The 24,788-nt window shown below is 33.4% G+C and overlaps 1 protein-coding gene across 1 annotated transcript; it reads right to left on the reverse strand.

Annotated features, from left to right (window-relative positions):
* Positions 1-20,263: 20,263 nt before the first annotated feature.
* LOC107805682 (systemin receptor SR160-like) lies at positions 20,264-24,560 on the reverse strand. The gene has a single exon (XM_016629756.2). The coding sequence runs from the start codon at positions 24,182-24,184 to the stop codon at positions 20,543-20,545; it is 3,642 nt and encodes a 1,213-aa protein (XP_016485242.2). The 5' UTR covers positions 24,185-24,560; the 3' UTR covers positions 20,264-20,542.
* Positions 24,561-24,788: the final 228 nt, after the last annotated feature.

Genomic DNA, 24,788 nt, shown 5'->3' on the forward strand with positions numbered 1-24,788 from the left:
CCTTAGACCTCTTAAAGCACTTGAATTACAAAGAGGGAGCTAGAAAGAAGTAATGAGAAAACTTGGGGTAACTTTTTAGTCGAACCAATAGAAGGAAGAAATGTGCACTTGTGCTTTAAATAAAATCCACTAGCAACAAGGCAAAAATACAAAAAAAAAAAAGAAGAATAATTGAATAAATAAAGATTTCTTATTTTTGCTAGTGGATGTGATATGAAGTAGTACGCAATGTAGAAGGAAAAATATTCTGGGGTGAGCTATCTTGTGATGATTGAAATGGATTGAAGGAATTGCGCTTAAAATTGAATATGTCATGTGTTAAAGTGCTTAGGAGGGTTAGCCACTATATTCCAAATATATCCTACCCGTCTATTAGCGCACACTATAACCATAATAAAGTCTTAGTTGATTTTGGACCGAGCGGGCCCACATTAGTAGAGGTTTACATAATGGGCAAGCCTATGGTTCCTTTTGCGTGTATGTGACTTCTTTGAGAGAGTGAGTGCTTTTTCTTCATATCTGTGAGTCCTTAAATTATATTCGATCATGTGATTTGGATGTGTGGACTGCTTACTCTTTTGTTTTAGTGTGAGGGCACATAGTTTCACAAAGGATAGGTAACATTATTAGACTTCTCTATTAGATTAAGTATTCAAGCCTCGGGTGCATTGTGACATTGAGTTAGTTATCGAGACTAGGATTGTTATAGCCATGTTGTTCCTATGTTTGACATTTTGAAATTTGGCATAAGTATGTGAAGTGTATTCTGCATATGCTAGAGCTTAATTGTTGCTATCAACCATGGTCATAGGTGTAGTGTGTTGTGAATGTGTGGGTTATTGGGTCCTTGAAGAGGGAGTGTTTAGTTGGTTGACTCGAGGGCGAACAACATTTAAGTGTGGGGTGTTGATGTCGTGCTATAATTTTATATATTTTGAAGTTATTTACCCTACTTGCTTGTTATTTGGATGCTAATTTATACGACAATTGAGCTTAATAGAGCTTATTTCACGTGTAGGAATACATGGACATGAATTGGAGAAAAATTACATGAAATGCTACCTCATAGCCTCAAAATAGATCAATAAAAGAAGACGTGCAAGGCAATAAAAAGTCATGGCCATAGACAGTGAAAGGCATTGTTCAGGGCACTGTCATTGACGCCCCAGACAGTGCTTCATGCAGAAATATTGGCGCCACAGACAGTGCCTCGCGCAGAAACATTGGCGCCCCAGACAGTGCCTCACGCAGAAACATTGGTGCCTCTGACAGTGCCTCGCGCCAACGTTGCTAGCTGAGCCATTTATTTCCTCACTATTTTTGACATGTAGACTTCGGCCCCAACCCTATAAATACCCCTTAAAGTTAATTTTTCTAGAGAAGACATTATTGAAGATGCAAAAGAATACGGAATACTCCGGAGCACGAACCACAAGTGTTTTTCTCTATGTTCTTCTTTAATATGTAGTTTAATGCTTTTGAATATTACTATGATTGTTTATATAATTATGAGTAGTTAAACTCTCTAATATAGGGTTTGATGGAACCTTTTGGAGGATGAATTCTTGTTATGTTTTAATATAATTTTGCCTTTGAATATCCTTACTTGTTCAACTATGTATTTATTTCAGTTGATTGAATAGCCATTGATTGACTGGGCCTATTTATTATGTGTTGCTTGAGAAAGGATACATATTTAGGTGGTTGTTGAATAACGTCACTCCCAAGGTATATGAGAGATCAATACGATGGGTTTAAAAGCATGATTAGAGATAACAAAGCTTTGACGTGATCATAGTGAGCGGTGAAAAAGTGCGAGCTAGCGTAATTCGAGAGAATATGACTAGTACATTATTGTAGTTGCTCGAGAGAGAATTACGATAAGTCGAGTGCTCATGATCAGTAGAGAATACTTAGGTGAAATTGTAGGAGACGTCGCGGTAAGGATTCCGACAATTGAGAAAATCATAACTCTAGGCTTTTTCAATTTTATCTCCAACCCTTAGTATCCATATTTATTAATTTACTACTTTAATTTGTTAGTTGATTAGTTAGACATAAGAATCTTAATATTTATAACTTTGAAATTTTTCGAACTTGTCTTTTTAGTGATATTGAACAGTTATAGTGCAACCTTTATTCTCTGTGGGATTTGACTCCGGACTTTTAAACCTGATTATATTTGCAGCGACCGCTTATTCTTTTTAGGACTAGAGTTGGGCATGATTAGAGGTCTTATGTGTAGATACCCGGATGTAGTTTCTAATTTGATGATGGGCTGAATTAGAAATACATAAACCTGTGCACCTATTAATAGGGTTATGGTCCTTAAATCAGACGTAGGGTTTTCTTTCTAACATCCCATCGCTGGAAAGAGTAGAACGGCTTACGTCTTGATTTGGAAGACTGTACACCGAAAGATCTAGTGATATATGTGGCACTCATGGATTCAAATACGCTTCCGCATCTAGTATTTATTCTTGATGATTTGACATGATAGGTCTTTGGTAAAAGATGACGGTGTTGATCTCTAAAGTATTTTTGGTTCCAACAATTGGTATCTCGAGCCTATATCATCTTAAATTATTGAGATTTTTGGTTAAATTTCGTAAGAAGAAAAAGGTGGCCGGTTAAACCACCCTTTGCGGCATAATGTTTCGGTTGGTATGCCATTTTAGGTTTCTGTTTTGGTTAAACTTCTATTATTACAAAAGAAAATTAAGAAGATGAGTTTTGGGATTTGTTTTCTTTGATAAGAAAATATCTTTTGGATGATAGTTGTGGTATATCATATTTAAAGAATTGGTGAACAATCTGACTTGTCATCAATTAAGTAAACAGAAAGTGGAGATTTAATCTCTTGTATTCATGTGCTTATTAGTGTTTGTTTTTTCATTAAGTAACAAACAAAAAAAAGGATAGTAGATTTGGGAATTGCGGCATTGCAGATTTTGAAAAGTGAAACTAGCTCTCCTCTAAAGCATACTGCCAGAACAGCCTTTTTGGAATTATTAGGATTTGTTTTTTGGTTTTTGGTTGAATTGTTTCTTTAAAAAAAAAAAAAAAAAAAGGGGGAGGGGGGATAAGAAAATAGATTTACTGGTGTGATGCTATTGCTAAAGTAGCGTGTATGATCTTGATGGGGGAGGATTTAATCTCCCTAGTTTCTGCCGCTAGAAAGGATCCTAGAAATTCTTTTTTTTGTAATCTCTTTCTTTTATGTGTATTATTAAGGAACACTTGTAGTTTTGTTTAGAACAAATATCTGGTATAAATAATTTAATTTCACGCCCACCATTTATATACGTTTACATGGATGTTTATGTATCCTTTTGGTGAAAATAATTTTGAATATTGGTATATTATACATATATATTTTGAGATGAATAAATTGAAGCTAGATGTTACCAAAGTGACCTCTCTTGTGGAAATTTATTTATTTTGAAATATAAAAGGTTGTGTACATATAACCTATGTGAATATTGATCGGCCCAAAGGGAGGTCGATATTTAACAGAATTGCATGTGCATTTTATGGTAATAAACATGTGATGATTATTTGGTTTTACGTGTGAATAATAAATCGGCCTAAAGGAAGATTTATTATTTGGCATATTCTTTATTATCATTGTTTGATTACTACACCAAGATATCACTTATAAGTTAATATTTTGTCTAAAGATGAGATATTAATGGAGTGCCCAGTACCTTGAGATGGGGTTTACCTTTATTCCTATGATTTTAAGTATTATGTGAGCTTATTTTGTTATTTATTGTTCTCTGATTCAGCTAAAATTAATCCTGCAAATATTACTGCCAACATCAATTCCATTCCTATGTTGAATGACACTAACTTCAAGTCATGACAAGAGAATCTCAACATAATTCTCAAAGTCATGGACCTCGACCTTGCGTTAAGGGTTGATTCTCCACCACCTCTTACAGATAAGAGTACCTCTAATGAAAAGAGGGAGATAAAAAGGTGGGAGAGATCAAATCGCATGTATATGATGATCATGAAGAAAGCCATTCCAGAAACATTCAGGGGCACTATGGTCGACAAGGTTAAGAAGGCTAAAGAATTTATAGCTGAAACTGAAAAAGTTTTTGTCAAGAGTGAAAAGCCTGAGATTGGTACACTCTTGACAAGTCTTATTTCAATAAGGTATCAAAGAAAAGGTAACATCAGGGAGTATTTCATGCAAATGTCTCATCTTGATTCTAAGTTAAAAGCACTTAAGTTGGACCTCTCTCATGACTTGCTAGTGCATTTGATTTTGTTATCCCTTCCACCACAGTTTAGCCAGTTTAAGGTGAGCTATAATTGTCAGAAAAAGACTTGGTCTCTGAATGAGCTCATCTCACACTGTGTTGAGGAAGAGGATATACTGAAGCAGGAAAAGATAGAAAGTGCACACTTAGCCGATGTACCTAAGGACAAGAATAAGGAAGCTGCAGATACAAAAACTCAAAAGAAACAACATCAAGAACCAACTACAGATGGTTGTTTCTTTTGTAAAGCTGAAGGTCATACGAATAAGGATTGTACCAGCTATCACGCATGGCGTGCAAAGAAAGGTACACCTTTTAATTTTATTTGTTCTAAGGTTAATTTGACTTCGGATCAAAGACAATAAAATAGTTCAATATAATTCGATCCGATGGTCAATATATCCAATATAATTCAATATGTCCTTCAAGAAGTAGTTCACAAAGAACAAACTCTACAACTTCAAGAATAAATTTCAATAAAAAAAATTATCTACGGACATAAGAAAGTTTCTCATTATAATAATACTAATTTCATCAAGTTATTGTCTCATTTGGTTTAGAGATAAATCTTGTTAATTATTGTGTATACCACAAGTCTTGTGGGAGTAGGTATATTTTTTTATTGTGTGATGTATGATCAGCATTGTATGCGTCCGAATATCTCATTCAATTTAGGGATGTTTGGCAGATATTTAAATAATTTATAAACTTATATTTCTCATATGGGTGTCATGTCATTTAAGGATATTCCGTTTCAGTGGGAGTTTATAGCCTGTTAAACGTTCTTTATGGACACAATTTGGTTTCAGTTTAAGGTTTTAGTTTATGATGGTAGGCTAGAAACTCGTGTTTTAGTTATAGTATTGCACTCTAATTTCTGTATTTTATGTGTGTTTGAGCTTAAACGGTAGTGATTTTCACTTATTATCAATTTTATGCCTTGCATGAAATGATTTCGAGTTAAAAAGAAAATTTGGAGCTAAATCGAACAATTTGAAACTTTAAAATCTGAGTAGAAGCCCAAGAAATTAAGTCGAGATCGAGTCGACAGCCGAGGACTGAGTATGTATTTAAAAGTAAAGGAAATAAGAATAGAAAGCATGAGTGGAGGAAATAATGACATGCAAATTAAAGTTGGCAAGATACTTTGTGTCTGCCAACATGCCAAACTTTTGAGCAATTCAAAAGTATACAAAAGGCCACAATAACGTGATGTCACACCTTTTTTAGGCCAAAACTAACAGCTCTCTACTTTTGTCCACAACCGCGCCGCATGGGGCACGGCGCGGCAGTGCAAAATGTGGCCAGAATTGATTTTTCAAAGTGTTCTGGATTTCTCTATAGCGCGCCGCATGGCGCGACGTGATAGCACAAAAATATTAGAGTGACCTCCCATTTTCGCTAAAAAATGGTAGTTGCGTTCGGGGTTTATGGGGAGGCGGCTTAAATACACCAGAAAATATCATTTCTGATACTTTGAACACAATTTCGACCTAAGGAGGCTAACGAGGAGTTGGAAGAATACAAGCACATGGATTTCATCATTCCTTCCTCACCCAAGATCCGGGTTTGGATTGAATTTATGTTTTCCTATAATTTAGTACATTTGTGAAGAACTTCTCCATGTCTATGGAGTATATCCTTTAGGGTTTTGATGGATTTGGTGTATTGATGATTGGTTGTGGATTATAACTCTATTTTTATGTATTTGAATCGTTTTTGGAAGATTTAATTGTTGCATCTGTGAGTACCTAACTTTTGACCATGCTTGAATTTTCTGCACTTATCTCCCCAATACCTAACTTCCCACTTCCCCACTCTTACTCTTTACAACTCACACACTCTCTCTCTCTTACACATACAATAAAAAATCAAAAAGGGAGGAGGAAAGAGAGGGGCAACGAGGGAAAAGGGATGTGAAAAGAGGAGGAAGAAATCATCTTGCACCCTCAAAAATCAGTCTTTAAAGCTCATGAAAAGTTGGCCACTTTCGATCAAAAATTTTAGCCAAGAAAAGCACAAAAAACGGGCAGCAATTTTCGGCCATTAAAAGAGCCAAAAAACACAACAGCTGCTTCTTATCTTTTCATGGAAAAAATGACCTCCCTCAGCCCGAAAACCAGTTGAGAGCTCAGCTAAGAATCCGCTATTTTCTAACTCAAAACAACCTCGAATCAGCTGAAAAACAAGCTCGAATTCACCCCAAAAATGAGCTAAAAACCTGCTGAAATCAATTAAAAACAATGCAGCAAATTCAGCTCCAAAACCACTTCAAAACACCACCCAAAATTAGTTGAAAATCCACAGCAAAACAGCCCGTAAACTAGCCTTAAAAACCAGCAAGATTCCGATTTTGTCTCCTCATTTCGGTCGAGTTATAAAAGGTGAAACTTGAGGTCGTGTTTGAGGTTTTGGTGCTGTCGGTTTACTATTCGAGCTCCGGTAGCGATTTCGACCTCTTAGCACTTTCGAAATAACCATTTGCTCACTTTGTAAGCCAAGCTGGAAATTTATTAATTGAATTGAAGCTACGGCTATTGAAGGTTCATCTCAATCTTAATTTTTTTGCTTTCACTGCTTTTGGATCTTACGATAGTAGTGTTGGTTTATTATTGGAATGACATGTGTCTTTATTATGTGTTTGATCTCATTTCAAACTTCTTTTCTTATTTAGTGACTCAACCTGCATTGCTTATCTATTTTATTCATGTATGAGCCATGTCTAAATATGTGTATATATGATAGGTTTTTGAAGTATTAGTTAGAAAATATCAAGTTGCTTTTTAAATTGCTAACTTTTAAACACCGTTTAGCTTGACTTATGTTTGGAAATTTTTGATTGCTTGGTTGAGATTACGATATATTGAAAGGCTTCGTTAGGTAGAGAAGTTTGGATTTTAAAATATTATAATGTAAAGAGTATTTTGGGTTTTGGTTAATAGGAGGAAAAGGGATTTAGGCCGATTGCCTTTCAGTCATCAAGTCTACGAGAGTAGTTAAAAGTTAGCCCCCAAAACAAAACAAAAAAAATGTAACTCAAATAAATAGAATAGTTGTAAATATTTCTAAAGTTAGATAATTTATCAATACCCCAAATAGCTAAAACCATACACTTGTTCCAAAGATAATTTTATATCCATAACTCCTTGACCTTACAATGATCTCAAATTAGTTTAGGATGAACATCTTTGAACATTCGCAGCTTGCTCTAGGCGCGATTAATAATAAATCATCGCGACTATGGGTACGGTTCCCGTGGCATAATCATGATATATAAATCCCAACTCAAGTGCACGTTCACGCAACTTGACCATAACTTCAAAATAATTAAAATAAATATGTTGCGATTCACAAGTATGTTTCACGTGGCATGATTTGCGATGTATACAAAATAACAACTACACGACACCGCGACTTGCTTAAATAGATTCCATAATTATTTTAAAATAATTAAAAGCGGATAGGTAAAACATAAAAATCCAATACAATACAGTTTATCCAAAAATAATATAGGCCAAATATAGTCAATAAAGCAACTGTGCTAAAACTATGGGACTCGGGGAGTGCCTTACACCTTATCCCCGGTCAACAGAATTTCTTACCCGGACTTTATTTTCGTAGACCGATAATAATAGAGTCAAACCTTCTTTTGACTAGGGATTCAAATAAAAGGTGACTTGGAACACCCAAAAACTTAATTCCAAGTGGCGATTCTCTAAATAAAATAATCCCTACTCAAATTTGTCACTTTATTTGGAAAAACTCTTTAACTCCCCATAATCCATAACACACGTATCTTTTTGGAAAAAAAGAGGTGTGACAGCATCTATATTCACTTGTTCTTGTAATCGAAAGAGGCATAACTTGTGATATCTTTGCATTATATTGTTGGTTGAGTTCATAGATTCTTCTAAGTAATCGAAAGAGGCTAGTTGAATCTTTGATTAAATCTATTTAGAAGAATAATCGAAAGAGGTTTTTCTAAAGACCGATCCACTACGCATTCTTGCATATCTTCACAGTGCTTAAATTGGTTCATCTTGTGAGGTTAAAACTTGATCGAGAGAGTAGTTTTTGCTGAACATTTGAAGTAATAATAGAGTGAATTCGAAAGATTCACTTGAACATTGGAAGTGAATTATCTAGAGTTAGATCTCGAACAATTATCTTGCACTTATTATGTCAAATCCCTATCCACTGATAACCTTAATTTCTTATTCCTTGTTTCGATAGTCACTAGTCAATAGCTGTAGATTTTAGATTCTTAGTTAAAATTTTATTATTAATAATATAAATCTCAACTGTTGATCCTCCTTGATAACAATCAAGTTAGAAACTACGAGAACACTATTTAAACATAATCCCTGTGGACACGATATTATACTATACTATCTTTGACTAGCGAGCACAATTTAAGTGTCAGTTTTGCGCTCGTCAAATTTTGGCGTCGCAACCAGGGATTGGATATCAATAGTGTTTGAAGTGGTTTGTAATGCTAATTCAGGAATTAGATTTTAATTTTTTCTTTTATTTTTTCTAATAAGATTTTTTTTGTTGAAGAAATCTTGAAGAGCACATTCTTGTTATTGAACTCTAAATGATGTGAAGATGGAGTACAACCAGCCTAAGAAAATGGTTGAAGAGTTAGCAGCTGAATATTATTAGCGGTGTACTACGTATTTTAAATGCGGTAAAAATCATCTATGGGTTGATTGTCAAGAAGGTAGGTATTATTCCTATGGTTCATCTTTTGAACACTCTCACTTTGTCTCTAGTCCGTACAGGTATGAGGATTCATATAGGTATAATTCTGACTCTGGTTGGGACGAATACCCTTAATATGACTGGAATAAAAGCGAAGTGAGACAACCACCTCAAGAGGAGAATAGTAGTTTAGAAGAGCTTATGTATAAGTTCATAAATAAGGTGGAAGAGAAATTTATACAAGATGATGAAGCCACTAACAACCTAACAATGCAAGTGAATCAATTAGTAAATAGACTTTGCTCGTTGCATTGTGATGGTGAATATATGGAAGAGATACCATGTGAAAATGAGCCTACCCGAGATGATGAACATCTGCAGAGAGAATTTTTCACTCTACAAGAGGACTCTGTTTCATTTGAAATGATTGAAAATGAAGCTTTGGTTGATTATGAAACAAAACAAAAGGAGTTCAAACCCACATCCACTTATCCACAATTATAATTTTTAGTAGAAGAGAATGAGGAACAAATGGTCTTGGACTTACCAGATGAGTACTCACATAACCTTTCTTCTTCATTTTTTTATTCTAACCTTGATCAAGTAGATTTTATTTTTGGGGATTTACATGAATATGTAGGGATTGATCTTGTGAATGAATGCAGAAACAAGTTGAGGATGATCCTACAAAAATAATCCACCGCTCAAAATGAGGCCAAGAAAGAAAGAAAAGAGCGGGTCTTGCAAATATCCTTAAAAGACTTTGGCCTGATGAGCTCCATAAATAATCCCGAGGAGCGAAAGCGAAACACGCATTCATAATTAGGGGTGGAGTTCACAAGTTCTCAGAAACGAAAAAAGTCCAAGGGAGTTTTCTTTACCTCTTGTTATTTATTTGTGTGCCACGGGGATATACCATAATTTAAAGTGTGGGGTGGGGATGTAAATATGTAAATGTGTAAATATGTAAATGTTGTTTTGTTTTTATGTCTTTTGATTGAAATTTTGTTTTAAAAAAATTAATTTCCTTAGGTAGTGTATTCCTTAGGTAGTGTAATAATTCTCCTAGATTTTTCTTTGAATCGGGTGTAGTTAGTTTTTATTTTTTTCAAGAGTAGAAAACCTTGTGTTGTGATTTGAAATGAAAGCAATATCTCTTGATTGTATTATGCCTTGAGAATAGTAAGTGCTTTAGTTGTGACGCTTAGGCTCAGTTTTTTACTCTTGTATAAGCACCTTAAATTGTATGATCTTAATTTTGCTTAACTACTTTGATTAGAGTGTCTTGATGAGTCCGATCCTGAGTGAGTTTTGTGACATATGTGTGTGAGATTTTGTGTATTATGTGCATTGCATTTGATGTCTAGAATTTGCCCCGTGTATTTGCAAAGCGAAATAGTAGTTTTATTCAGTTTTGGAAGTGATATAGGTATTTCTATATTCACTTGTTCTTGTAAGCGAAAGAGACATAACTTGTGATATCTTTGTATTATATTGTTGGCTAAGTTCATAGATTATTTTAAATAATCGAAAGAGGCTAGTTGAATTATTGATTAAATCTAGTTAGGAGAATAATCGAAAGATATTTTTCTAAAGATCGATTCACTACGCATTCTTGCATATCTTCACAGTACTTAAATTGGTTTATCTCGTGAGGTTAAGACTTAATCGAGAGTGGAGTTTTTGCTGAACGTTTGAACTAATAATAGAGGAATTCGAGAGACTCACTTGAATATTGGAAGTGAACTATCTAGAGTTAGATCTCGAACAATTATCTTGCACTTATTATGTCAAAACCCTATCCTCTTCTACTGATAACCTTAATTTCTTATTCCTTGTTACGATAGTCACTAGTCAATAGCTGTAGATTTTAGATTCTTAGTTAAAATTTTATTATTAATCATATAAATCTCAATTGTTGATCCTCCTGGATAGCAATCAAGCTAGAAACTATGAGAACACTATTTAAACCTAATCCTTGTAGACACGATATTATACTATATTATCTTTGACTAGCGAGAATAATTTAAGTGTGTGTTTTGCACTCGTCAGGTAATGATTTCAGTTTAAGGACATTTGAGGTTATTTCTGCAGAAATAAAGTATTCAAGTTGTTTTTCACTCTATCTTATTTTTTCAGTTGGACCAGTTGAAAATAGGCATGCTTGGATCACATTGCATGTAATATTCATGCTACGCATCCAACTTGATCTATGTCATTTGATTATATTGGTATTCGTGATCAAGGAAGGTTTGGTTACGAAAAATATAACGAAAGCCGCTTTGGTTCAATATTGGCATAATTGATGGACGAGATTGTTCGGAGATACTTTGGTTTATGATAGTAAATATTTTGAGCTCATAAGGTGACATACAATTATAGAGTTATATGTGTAGTCCAAGTGGGAGATTGTTAGAACTTTTTATGGACTTGCACATATATAGTATTAAGAATAATTGTATATTGGTTGCTATCATTAAAAGGTTGACCTAAATTAAAAGAGATATGTTAAGATTTTAAAGTTAAATGGGTCTATTAGATACCTTGTAAAGTATGGAGTCTTATGTGTAGATACCCGGATATAGTTTCTAATTTGATGATAGGCTGAATTAGAAATACATAAACATGTGCACCTATTAATAGGGTTATGGTCCCCAAATAAGACGTAGGGTTTTCTTTCTAACATCCCATCGCTGGAAAGAGTAGAACGGCTTACATCTTGATTTGGAAGACTGTACACCGAAAGATCCAGTGATCTCTGTGGCACTCATGCATTCGGTTATGCTTCCGCATCTAATATTTGTTCTTGATGATTTGACAAGATAGGTCTTGAGTAAAAGATGACATGGTTCATCTCTAAAGTATTTTTGGTTCCAACAATATATATATAGAGAGAGAGAGACAAGTATTCATTTTATGTTAAAATTTCTAAAAGTATATATTCGAAAAACTCGTATTTGTTATTACAATAGAATATCACCCTATCGAATAAGAACATGAGTTTAAGAATTCTTTCTTGATGAGGAAATAGATATCACACAAGAGAGGACCAAGGGGCATAGAAATTTGACTTTGATGGTACAACAATCTAAATGGGTACGGAATAGGAGTATTTATCCGGATTGCACCTAATGAATTGCACGCCCCTATTGTCATTAAGCTCTATTTTTAAGAAATTTATTCCTTCAACTTCAGATAGGTCAATCAATAGGCTCATTTCCTTTCTTTCTCTCGTCAACAACCAAAACGTTCCTCTTTGCTTTAATTCGAAATAATTAGTACATTGATACTTAAATCTATGGTAGTTGTAGGTTTGGCTTATATTGAGGAAAGGATAGAGAAAAGGAAGACGCAAGCAAAATAGTAGGAGGGCAAAGAGAGGCTAGTTTGGGAGAAACGTTTATTGTAGGGTAATCCCATAGACAACCAGCAATTTATTGGCCCATGTGTTTGTCAAGAAAGTCCCTTAGCTCTATCCTCTCACTTCTCTTCTTCCATTCAACCACACAACTATGTCCCCTTGTGGTTTTGTTTGTCCCTTCCCTTCCTCCCTCTCATAAATTTTAGTCATTTGATATATATTCAAAATTTACTATAACAACAATAATAAATCTAAGTGTAATCCCATATATACGTGGAATTTTAGGGAGGGTAATATGTACGCAACCTTACCCCTATCTTGAGAAAGTAAAGATATTGTTTCCTATGGGTGGCAACGGGCGGGTCGGATCGGATATGGGCGGATCGAAAATGGGTAATATAAAAAATAAATAAATTATCCAACTTGACCCATATTTAATACGGATAAAAAACGGATTAACCGGAAGATAACATGGATATCCATATTATCCATGGCTTCTTGAAAATGATCACTTTTGGGAGAATTTCTACCCGACAAACTTGAGAAACCTCCAATTTGAGGTTTTACAAATGTAAAAGTTAAACTCATTAGTTATCTATTAGTTATCCAATGGATAATATGGTTCTTATCCATATTTGACCCGTTTTTAAAAAGTTCAATTTCAATCTATTTTTTAACGGATAATATGTGTGGATAACTGTTTTTTCTTTTAACCATTTTACCACCACTATAATTTTCTATACACCATCGACTCAAGAAAAAATTTAAAATAAAGCGATAGCAACAAGCAGGTGATTTCTCATTAGTAAGTCGATTTTAATACGAATTTTAATCAGTTGGATCACTAAATTTTGAATATGATTAGTTAATAAATGAAGAATAACAACTGTTCCGTTACAACCCTTGATAGTATAAACTAGTGATTTACGTACAAAAGATGCGCTCAACAGTTGTATAAAACAGATATAAGGTCTGCGGAGGGAATAATTTCAATATCTCAAGAGATTAAAGGTCCTAAAAGTTTTCTCAATTATTATGAACTTACAGCTGTTATCTTAAAATTAGATTAATACAATATTGGAAAGAACTAGCTGTCTAATTCTAGCTATATATAATGTATATGAGTGTACGTGTGTATATATATTTCATTCCTTTAATCTTAGAATAATTATACATAGTTTCAAGAATTGCAAGAATTAGCCAAAGTCAATGTCCATGCCGTAGAGCCAAAGTAAAACTCACCAAATTGATCTATATTATGGAAGTTGTTAGATACAGACAATGAATGCTGTGAAAAAACCTAAACAAAATCTTAAAAATAGCCAACTATATCCCTGAAAATAAGCAAAGATTTCTTGATTTTGAAAAAAGTGAGATTTGAAAGCATAAACAAAACCTTTCTCTCTTCTAACTATATGCTATGTGACAAAAAGGAAATTGCTTTATAATTTCGATAGTGACCAATTTGGATGTGAAAACTAAGTTGAATTTTGCCTATTTGAAACTAAGGACCATTTGCCATGGTTAGTGCCCCCCCCCCCCCCCCACCCAAAAAAAAGGTGGCAAGAGTCTAATTAAGGATTTTTTCTTTTACATAATTAATAAGAGAATAAGAAAAATTTAATTAAATAACCGTGGTATGAGATCTGAACTTGTAATACTGAACTTTGTGCCATGTTTAAAAGAAAAGACATCTAAGACTAAGATTAGGAAGTAAAAAAAAAAAAATCATTACTAAGAGAAGTGGTGATCTCATCTTTTTTATTGGGAGAGAGATACTATCATTAGGCCCAATTCATTAATTGTAATCTAGTAATTGTACTTATAACTAATTTTAAGGCATATTCCTTATAATTATCAAGGTTATGATGGACATTGTAATGTTAGAATTAAGGCAAAGACACAAACCAAATCGTACTGTTCTTGTACGTACATTTACACGGACAGGCATGTACGTAGTAGCTTCCCTGATTCAATTATCTTTAATTAGTTAATTATTTAAACTTAATTAAGTTGTAATCCACATGATTAGACAAAAACACACACACACATGACACACTCTTAAAATTAATTTCATGTCCTTTTTTCCCGACAATAGATGGCCCTGTGGCATGCTTAGAAGAAGAGTTTATATATTTTTGTAAAGACAACTTGAGTTATTAATAATCTCATTAAATATCTTGGTAAGTAGATTTAGCTTAGCTGTCAGACGTGTGAGAGAAAAAAGAAATTCATTTTCCCTCCTAGGATCTGTCGTTTAGAATAATAAATATTTTGTACACCACTACTCCAAATTGGAAAATTGATGCAACAATCATATAATTAGTGCGATTGTTAAAATGTAGCTCATAAATCATTTATGGTTCAAAAATGATTTTTCATAAATATATTGTCCATTTCTGTACTAATATATTTATTATTTAAGAACTCAGCTTATTTTTATACTAGATTAAAGGAGTTATTTCTAATCTACGTAATAGAAAGGTCTTCCTCAAAACTCAAAGGTGTAGTGTGATTGCTGAATTCTCTTAATTCGAAGTCAAATTTTGGGAATAAAAAAAGGATTTTTACACAAATTTCATTATTTAACTTTTTCTAACCAGTATACTCGGTTAACTACGATTTTGGAACTACGGGATAAGATTTTGAGTGGTCAGAAAATGGAATTTCCTATATATGTGTTTGGTTCCTTCTTCGTTTACGTGTGATTGAGGTGAGATATCCTAATATGAGGAACAGTTGTACTTAAAATTGGGGAATTTCCATGGTTGAATTCATTGAATTGTTTTAAGAGCAAATCAAAAACTTGTTGTCATTTCTTTTCTTTTCTCTTTTTGGTCAAACAAGAATATTGCACGTTGGTGATGGTGGGATTATTAGATGCTGAATGCCGTAATAATAAAGTTTGTCTCTGTCTCAAAAAAAGTTTCTCATTCACTCACATGTTTAAACCAAAAATAATAATAATAATAACGTATTACCTCCGATTACAAATATTACTAGTAATTTTGGAAATTAAAATTTGTAGACAAAATATTTGATGATTTAGAATTTAAGTAAAGGTTTTACAGAGAAATGAAGGAAAGTTTAAGTAAATACTCTAATGATTAAAAATGTAAAGCTGTTAAAGCAAGGAATGTCCATGTACAAATATTAAACAACAAATAATATTGACTAATGATGGCAAAATATAAATCTAATAATGTTTCCCGTACAAATCAAAACTTTGAAGCATATACACCCTTAAAAAACACGCAAAATGCACTTCTCGGAAAAGGGTTTATTAAATATAAAATCAATTTGTAACTATTTATTTCTTAAAAAAATCTTTTATTTAAAAGTGAAGTTTCGTGCATGTGACACTAACACATCGATTTTGCTGAATAAAATAGTTTAATCCGTAGCTTAGGGAGTAGTAATTAATAGTACTGACTGTTTAGAAGAGTCAAGGGTTTACCCCCCAAAAACACTTTGAAGTTCTAAAAACCTTGGGAAATGGATGATATATTTGTTTAAGGAGTTCAATAAGTTACAACCTCCCCCCCCCCCCCCAGCTCCGAAAATAAAAAGTAGTAAGAAAGAAAAAACCAAATGGAAATTTAGGAATTGTTTGTCCATATTGTTTTTCGATGTTTTCTTTCTAAAACGTATTTGTCCATAAAAGTTTGTAAATTTTTAGTTCGAAAATAAATTCTTCAAAAATCAAAAACTGATTTTGATCACTTTTAAAAAAAAAATCGAAAAAACACTCACAAAACTACAATATTTTGTCAAGTAAAATACATGTTCAAACATAATTTTAAATTTCAAATATTATTTTTTAACTTAATTCTATATGCTATTTTTTTTTACAAAAATTATAATTTTTATGTCCAACGCCTACTTAGTATTTCCGAAAATTACTTGGATATATGAAAATTTTAATATGATATTTTATCTTATAAATTTCAGTTTCAGAAATTAACACTTTTGACTTGCCAAAATGCCTACCGTGTCATATAAAATGCTAAAGAAAGAGCTTTTCCATTAAGTTTAACTTCTGGACAAACAAATAAGAGAATTATACGCGCTCACATCACCTAAAAATAATCATAATTAATTAATGAACATAATTATTATATATTATAGCTAGGTGTGTCAATGATTCGGCATATTTAATACATTGTAGTTTGCTACTCATAATCGCAAGAATACTTTGTATCTTGCTAGTGAATATGCTCGAAATAAGTTAATTTCAATAGAAGGATAATAATAGGTTTGGAAATTATGATTTTGAGTGTAATTACTTGTTCATTTGTAATTATTTTAATAATTTCAAGGTCCAAAGAAAAATATAAAACTTTATTATTTTTAAACTTAATGTATAAATATATTTTTCACATTCGGTACAGTTCGATATTTTTTCGATTTATTTTCATAAAATAAAAAATATACCCTAATTATCGATAATGTTATGAATTTATATAAAACTTATAATTTTATTAAAATAAATCTCAAATCGGTTCGTTACGGTACGGTTCAATCGATTTACCCGTTTTAAAGCGTATAGGTTTTGGCGCACACAGACACACACAGCACATAACATCGAGCATGGGTGATGGCAAGTTGTCCTTAAGAAGGGGACAAATTTTGAATTTTAGCAATTTATAAAAATAAAAATAAAGCTAGCGTTGTGACATTTATAAACATCCAATTGGTTTTGCGTGCATTCATCGAAGTTATTAATAAGGGGACCCTTATTTTATTCGGTCCATCCTTGAAATTCAATACTTCTACCTTTTATATAATCTTTAATTAATTCTTGCTATGGAGGAGAGGGTTGGGGGTTTGGGTTAAATAAAAAGTATTTAACAAATAAAATTTGATGTATTTAAATAAAAATACTGAAATTGATAATAAATAATTATTGTTAGGGATGTACAAAAAAAAACTGGCAAACCATACCAAACCGATAATCCGAATTAAACCGAGAAAAAAACTTGACTATGATTTGGTGTTGGGATAAAAAAAACCGATCATAATTGGTATGGTTTGGTTTGGTTTAACTAAAAAAATTCTAACCGAAACCAAACAAACCTAGCATTACTATGTATAGAAGTTTTAAATATATTTAATATATAAACATATTTATTGTAGTGTAGTTTATAAATATTTCTTAAACTTTTTCATAATTTTATCTTTTAACTTATTATTTTAATCTTGAACTTATAATTTTTGAATGCTACAATAAGTTTTATAGTCGATAAATATTAGTAACTCAAATAAATCCCAAATAAAAATCAAATCAATATTAATGCTAATAAAGATGAAATGCATAATTTGTTTTATAGTGTTTAGTCATATAAAAATAGTACTTATTAGTCGTACTTATTTTAACAAACTTAGTAATTTAAGATTATATTTATTTTTATTATGGCTTAGTAATTATATTTGTTTTATCTTTATTATCTTTATTGTTGAATATTTTAGTACAATGTCATAACTCATCTCAAATTTTATGTTATTTTCTTGAAAAAAACTTTATATAGTTATGTCTTACTAGGATCAAAGAAATATTTGGAGCATAAATTCTATGTTTTGTGCTATAAAAACTTTATGAAAATAAACCCGAAATAACGTGAAAACCCGAGAAAAATTGAGATTTAAAAACCTGACTTTTATTGGTTGGTATGGTCTTTAGATTTCATAAACCGACACAATTGATTTGATTTGGTAATTGAAAAACCCAAGCAAATCCGACTTATGCACACCCCTAATTGATGTATTTGATAATTCTGTTGAAATGATTTAAATGCCCTTAAATTAGTTTATAAAGTAAAAATATATAAATTTTAAAATATTCTTTAGTAATAATTAAAGAATTGCGAAAATAAAATTGAGGGAGGGGAGAGGGAGAGGGGGGGGGGGAATTAGGAGTTTTGATTTCTAAAGGGTGTTTCGAAAAATTTAAAAAAAAATAACGATAAAAATAAGGAAAGAATGCGACCACATCAAATCGGTCGTTGCATAAAGTGACACTTCTCGCCGTTACGTAACGACGGATTAGACGATACGATACAATAAAATTTAAATAACAATCAAAAGAAACATAATATTTAAAGTAACAATACGATACAATACAACATTCAAATAAGTTCTTACCAAACTCTCAAATAAATCAAAAAATATTATAAGTTAGTTTAACTAGTTTTTAAGCTTACACAAACTGCATACATAAGCGTACACGTGCACATGCACGCATTACAGAAAGCGTGCAAAGAAAAGAAAACAACGAAATGAGACATATTTATATAGAGTCATCTTAAAAGTAGAATTTAAGATTACAATGTGACAAATCGTACTTAAATATAACTATCTTAGTGAAAGAGCCATTTTGCAACTCAAGATTTCATTGATAATTGGGAATTATCATTGAAATAAGCATATTTATTGTTAATTGTGCTTCATAATTATAAAAGAAAACTAGATAAGAATAACGGGTTTATTTTCTGTATATTGAAAGCTCAAAATTTATTTATGGTCACTTTCAAGATAATTGCATGTAATAGCACATAATAAGTAACTCGTTAATATTTCCAAAATATGACAAATAAATTTGTACACCAGGTTAAATCACTAATAGTATTTAAAAAAAATTACACTAGTTAATATTTCCAAAATTCAAGAATAAAAGAGAGGGAAAAACAATTAAAACATGAACTTAAGTTCTATGCATCCTCTATTGCTATAAATATTCACATAATCAGATCATTAAAATATAATTATAAGTAACTCGTTATAAACAAATATTGATTGGCTCTTTCCTTGCCTAGAAGATAATTATGGAAAGGCTAGTTATGGAGAAGGAAAACAAGAAATATCATTCCTTTTTCTAAATTATGGGGAAAAATAAAATGGGAATTTACTTATATTTTCTTGTGGGGTGGAGGGGAGGTAGTGGGGTAGGGGGAATGCAAATAATTATCCAATTTCCTTTTCATCGAGATAGAAATAAATTATTCAATCATGTGATCAAGAAATGCGTTAGAGAGAAGGTAGTTGAATGGTCAAAGCCTACTAGCTGTCTGTATTACATAAATAAATCAGGGTATTATTGTTTTCCTATTTCATCCTTTTTGTATGTAAACTTATAATTATTGGATGAGATTTCTTGAAAAATAAAGAATAAATAAAAAATAAAGTACAATACCAGTATATTTTAACTTCTCTCCGCTCACTTTTACTTGCCCCTATATTAAAACTACAATTTTACTTTTATTTATCTATTTTAACAAATCAAAAGAAAAATACTCTTTTTTTTTTCTTTTTTTTTTCTGTTTTACCCTTATCATTAACTTCTTATTCCCCAAATTATTTTCAAGACTTTTTGAAATTCTATTATTATTATGTAAAAATTATAAAATACATACTTCATTTATATTTTTTCTTAATGGGAGTGCAAAAAGAGTAAGACAACTAAAAATGAACGGAGTGAGTACTATATATTTAACTTATTTTTAAGGTGAAATAAGGTGTGAGATTAAATTTATACCATATTTAGTTAGCGATACAAAATTTATTTTGTCTAAATCTCAGAATAATTTAGTCCGCGTACCAAATCGTTACGGAAGGGATATGATGTCTTAACTGCACACATGCAGAACAAGAGACATGCATTGACATTTTGCAATTTTTAAAATAAATTTAAAGATAAAGAGAAAACCTAAAAAAGGGGCCCAAAAAAATAAAAAAGAAAGAAAATGATGAGAAAGGAAACACATGAAAAACCCTTGAAGAAAGGGCCAAAAATACTCTCCACTTAGTCACCATCACTGAAGTCAGAAATCTAACAGCTGCTTTTAAAGATTAGATCTGAATCTAATGCTATGTACCAAAAGAACAAAGAAAAAAAAATGAAAATCACAATCAAGGTGATGAAAGCTAAAAGTAGGAAAAACAAACTCAAGACTATTTATATACAACAGTGTTACAAGTTAATTAAAACAACCTTCTTTTTATGTATAATAACAAGATTTTATGGAGGGAACTAGTGGTACATACAATAATGGCTAAAAATTACACTGGCAACTTTTTTTGCATATGATTTTTTTGGAAGTGGTATTGTGAAGTGGGAAAATTTTGAGAGCTGAAACAAATTCTCAGCACCTCAATCCTTCTTTGTTGCATTCTTTGCCAAAGAATTTTTCTGAGGGAAAATTTTGACCTTTCATAGGTGTTTGCTCAGCTCATTTCCTTCTTTTATACTTTCACTTATGCCCATTTCTATCCCTCCTTCAACTGCACTAAAATTGACATCATCAGCTGCAATCGTGGACGAGGAATCGATGCCTGACCCTGCTTGAATCTCCTTGAACATTGCCATAACTTGAATCATCGTTGGACGCTTCCAATGTCGATCATCTAAGCAAGCACAAGCTACCTTTAAGTGTTGTAGAAGTTCAATCTCAATGCTTTGATCTTCTTTCAATAGTTCTCGATCGAAGACATCACTTATTTTCAGCTTAGCATGCTGCCTTACCCATCCAACAATATTATTGTCGCCAAAATCAGCTGAATCCGTTGGTGTTCTGCCGGTTAGAAGCTCAAGTAAAACAACACCATAACTATAAACATCTCCTTTCGTCGAACACCTAAAGCTCTGGTAATATTCAGGAGGAACATATCCGGGAGTTCCTGCTAGGGTACTCACACTCAAATGAGTGTCCATAGCACTCATTAGCCTTGCCATTCCGAAATCGGATACTCTGGCTTCCAAATTTTCATCAAGCAAGACATTACTTGATTTCATGTCCCTGTGAATAATGTGCGGAATGCAGTTATGATGTAGGAAAGCCAACCCTCTAGCAGCTCCAATGGCAATTTTCCTTCTTGCATGCCAATTAAGCTTGATCCCATTTTTCTTCCGATCGTGCAGAACATCTTCAAGACTTCCATATTTCATGTATTCATAAACCAACAGTCTTTCTTCACCTACTTTGCAGTATCCCAAAAGAGGAACAAGATTCCGGTGCTTAATCTTCCCAATAGTTTCCATTTCAGCTGTGAATTCTCGATCACCTTGTCCGCTGACATGAATCAACTTCTTAATGGCTACAACACTGCCATCCTTCAACTGAGCCTTGTAGACATCACCAAAACCACCAGACCCGATAAGACTGTCGTTGTGGAAGCCGTTGGTGGCCTCGAGAAGATCTGCAAATGTGAGCTTCCTTAGAGGCTTCTCAAATGCGGCGAGGTTGATGCTTAATGCCTCACGAGCACTAGTGAACTTCCACGCGCTGTTTGCAGTTGCAGAATTGGAATGACCATCCATATACGCCTCAAGAGCAGCCTCCTTCTTCTTCCTCCTCTTCTTCGTTTCTATGGCAACAATAATCAAACCAAAGATGCAAAAGAGGGAGAACAACAAACCCATCGCCACACTCCCTGCCAACGATGCTTGTTTGCGGTGAGACTTCTGGTGCTGGCTTGAGTTCGAATTCCCTACCGAGCCACAAGGTTGAAGAGGATACCCACAAAGCGAATTATTCGCAAATCTATAATCCGGGAATGTATCAAATGGAGCTGACTCAGGAATAGGTCCAGTGAGATTATTGTTCGACAGGTCAAGATCTCCAAGCAAAGTAAGGCTGGTGAGGGAATTCGGAATCGATCCATTCAACCTATTATACGACAGATCAAGAATTGCTACATTCTTCAACCCTCCAAGTTCTTGAGGAATCACACCAGAGAAATCATTATGCCCCAAATTCAATATAGACAGATAGTACATGGACCCCAATTCCTTTGGGATACTACCTTCCAATTTATTATAAGACAAGTCAAGAAAAATCATAGAGCCATTGTGGTTAAATGTTGGCTGAGTAATACCTCTATAAACTCTTGTGAAATTGCAAGGATGCCTTGTTGAGATTCTATCTAGCTGTTCCTGTCTAATCCCTCCAAATTCCAGCAAATTCCCTGCTCCATGACACTCCTTACTTCCATCATTCTTGATATACACATAACGCTTGCCGGTGAGGAACGCCACTGCAATATTGCCAGATTGCTTGAATAAAGGCCCCGGAATGGAGCCGTTCAAGAGATTAGTATTGAGATCCAACCATATCAAGCTCTGGCAATTACCCAACTCAGCAGGGATACTCCCTGAGATTGAGTTGTTCCCAAGCTTTAGAATGGCTAGATTGGGCAAACCACCCAAAGAAGCCGGTATCTCGCCGCTCAACAGGTTATTTGACATTGAAATCCAATTCAAATTGGTACAGTTGCTAAGACTTGCAGGGATTGATCCAGTTAAGTCATTAAAATCAAGAATCAAATTCTCCAATGATTTCAAGTACATCAACTCCTGTGGGATTTCCCCTGAGAGCTGATTCAACCAAAGGATAAGATCTTTCAACTTTGACAATGACCCCAAACTAGATGGTATTTTCCCAGTCAAGTAATTAAAGCTAAGATCAAGTGACACCAACTGGGAACAGTTGCTTAGACTGTCAGGTATAGGGCCTATAAACCAATTATTCTGAAGGTACAACACTTTCAAGCTACTCATAGGATCTTTACAAATACCAAAAGGAATAACCCCTGTGATATTATTAGAACTCACGTCCAAAGTCTCCAATTTCAGCAAGTTGGAGAAAGACTCAGGTAAACCACCAATAAAATTATTGAATGACAAGACCATAGTCTTCAAATTACTCAATTTCAAGAGGGTATCAACAGGCAACTTACCAGAGAAATTATTGTTGGAAATATCAAGAAGCTCCAAACTAGAACATGAACCAAGACTCTCAGGAACCAAACCTGAGAAATTATTGAAAGACAAGTCCAATTCCACTATAGTTTTACACAAATCAGCAAGTTGGCTTGGAAAAACACCCTGAAAAGCATTCCCTCTTAAGTACAAAAACTCTAGGCTTTCACTTGGTAGCTTAGGGACTAACCCCACAATCTGGTTATTGGTAAGGTTGAGAAAACTGAGCTTCCCACATGAAGAAAGTGAAGCACCAATATCACCATAAATCTTGTTGGAGGACAAATCCAAGTGCTCCAAATTTGAGCAATCTTTGAATGAAGGGAAACCAGTTGAGAAATTATTGGCAGAAAGATCCAAATATGACAAATTCTTGAAGTCCAATTCAGGAATATTTCCAGCTAGTTTATTACCCTTGACAGAAAAGTACTCGAGCTCAACAAACCTCATAGATGAAAGCCAAGTAAACAAGTTTTGGCCTGAGATATTGTTAAAAGAAAGATCAAGAACTTGGAGGCTAAAGGTTGAAGCTTTAAGTTCTTTAGAAGGAGGGTCCATTAAATTCTTGGAAAGATTAAGAGACTTAAGGTTTGAACAAGGACCAAAGCTAGAGATATCAGAAGCAGGCCCTGAAATTGTGTTTTCGGCTAGATCTATTAAGTTCAAAGAAACCCCACATTGGGATTTAGCAGCAGAACTTAAAGAACCACTGAGATTAGCATTCTTTAACACTAAAGACTCCAAATTTGAGAGGCCAAGCAAATAGGAAGAGACCAAAGTGAAGTCAACACTTAGAAAAGTGTTGGTAAGATCTATAGAGGAAACTCTAGAGTTCTTGCATGAAACGCCAGTGAAACTACAAGGGTCTGTAGATGACAACCAGTTCTGAAGCTGAGTTTGTGTATTGGGAAGTGAGGATTTAAAGGAGAGAAGCTGTTGAGAGTCTTTGAGAAGGCCATTAACAGAAGCAGGAGAAGCAGGAGGGAGAAAGAAGATTATGAGGAGAATAAAGAGTGGTTGTAGATAATAACTGAGCAAGAAAATCTTGTTTAAGCTAAAATGGTGTTCATACAAAGCACTGTTGTGAGGTTTCATCTTCAAAGATTGGAGCTTTTTTAGCTTTAATGGAAGTTTTTGGGGTCTAAAAGTTCAGTTCTTGGGGTTCCATTTTCTGAAGAGAAAGAAGATAGGAGAAGTGGAGTTTTAACAGACAGAGAGAAAGGGAGGGGAGTAGAATGTGAAGAGAGTCAAAAGGCAGAGTTAGGAAGGTAAGAAGGGTATGTATAGTGAAATTTTTTAGAACATTTTACTTTGGGATGGGGTGGGGTGGGGTGGGGTGGGGGGACAGAGGGAGGGGAGTTGGGAGAAGAGAGATAGAAGAGTGGACACAGCTGGTGTACCACATGCCATGTGACCCATATTTTCAGCTCTCTCTCTCTATATGTATGTATATATATTTTTTTATTTGTGGAAGTATGATTTGAAGTTTGGTTTCCTCTATTTATATATGTAAGCTCTAAAATTATCTAAAAGGGAAACCTAAGTTTCAAAATTTAGAGAACAAGTCTTTTTGATATTGATATTCTTATTAGCGTAGTAAAATAGAATTCTCTGCTAAGATCATTTTGCCGCAAATATTGTTGGCTAAAACCATATCCTAATATTAAATTGCTGAATTACTATAATCACCTTAGTCATA

This window comes from Nicotiana tabacum, chromosome 13, assembly GCF_000715075.1.
Source record: "Nicotiana tabacum cultivar K326 chromosome 13, ASM71507v2, whole genome shotgun sequence".
Classification (NCBI taxonomy): domain Eukaryota; kingdom Viridiplantae; phylum Streptophyta; class Magnoliopsida; order Solanales; family Solanaceae; genus Nicotiana; species Nicotiana tabacum.

Coding starts and splice junctions, on each gene's coding strand:
- LOC107805682 (XM_016629756.2), bottom strand. CDS start 24,184: ATGAAACCTCACAACAGTGCTTTGTATGAACACCATTTTAGCTTAAAC.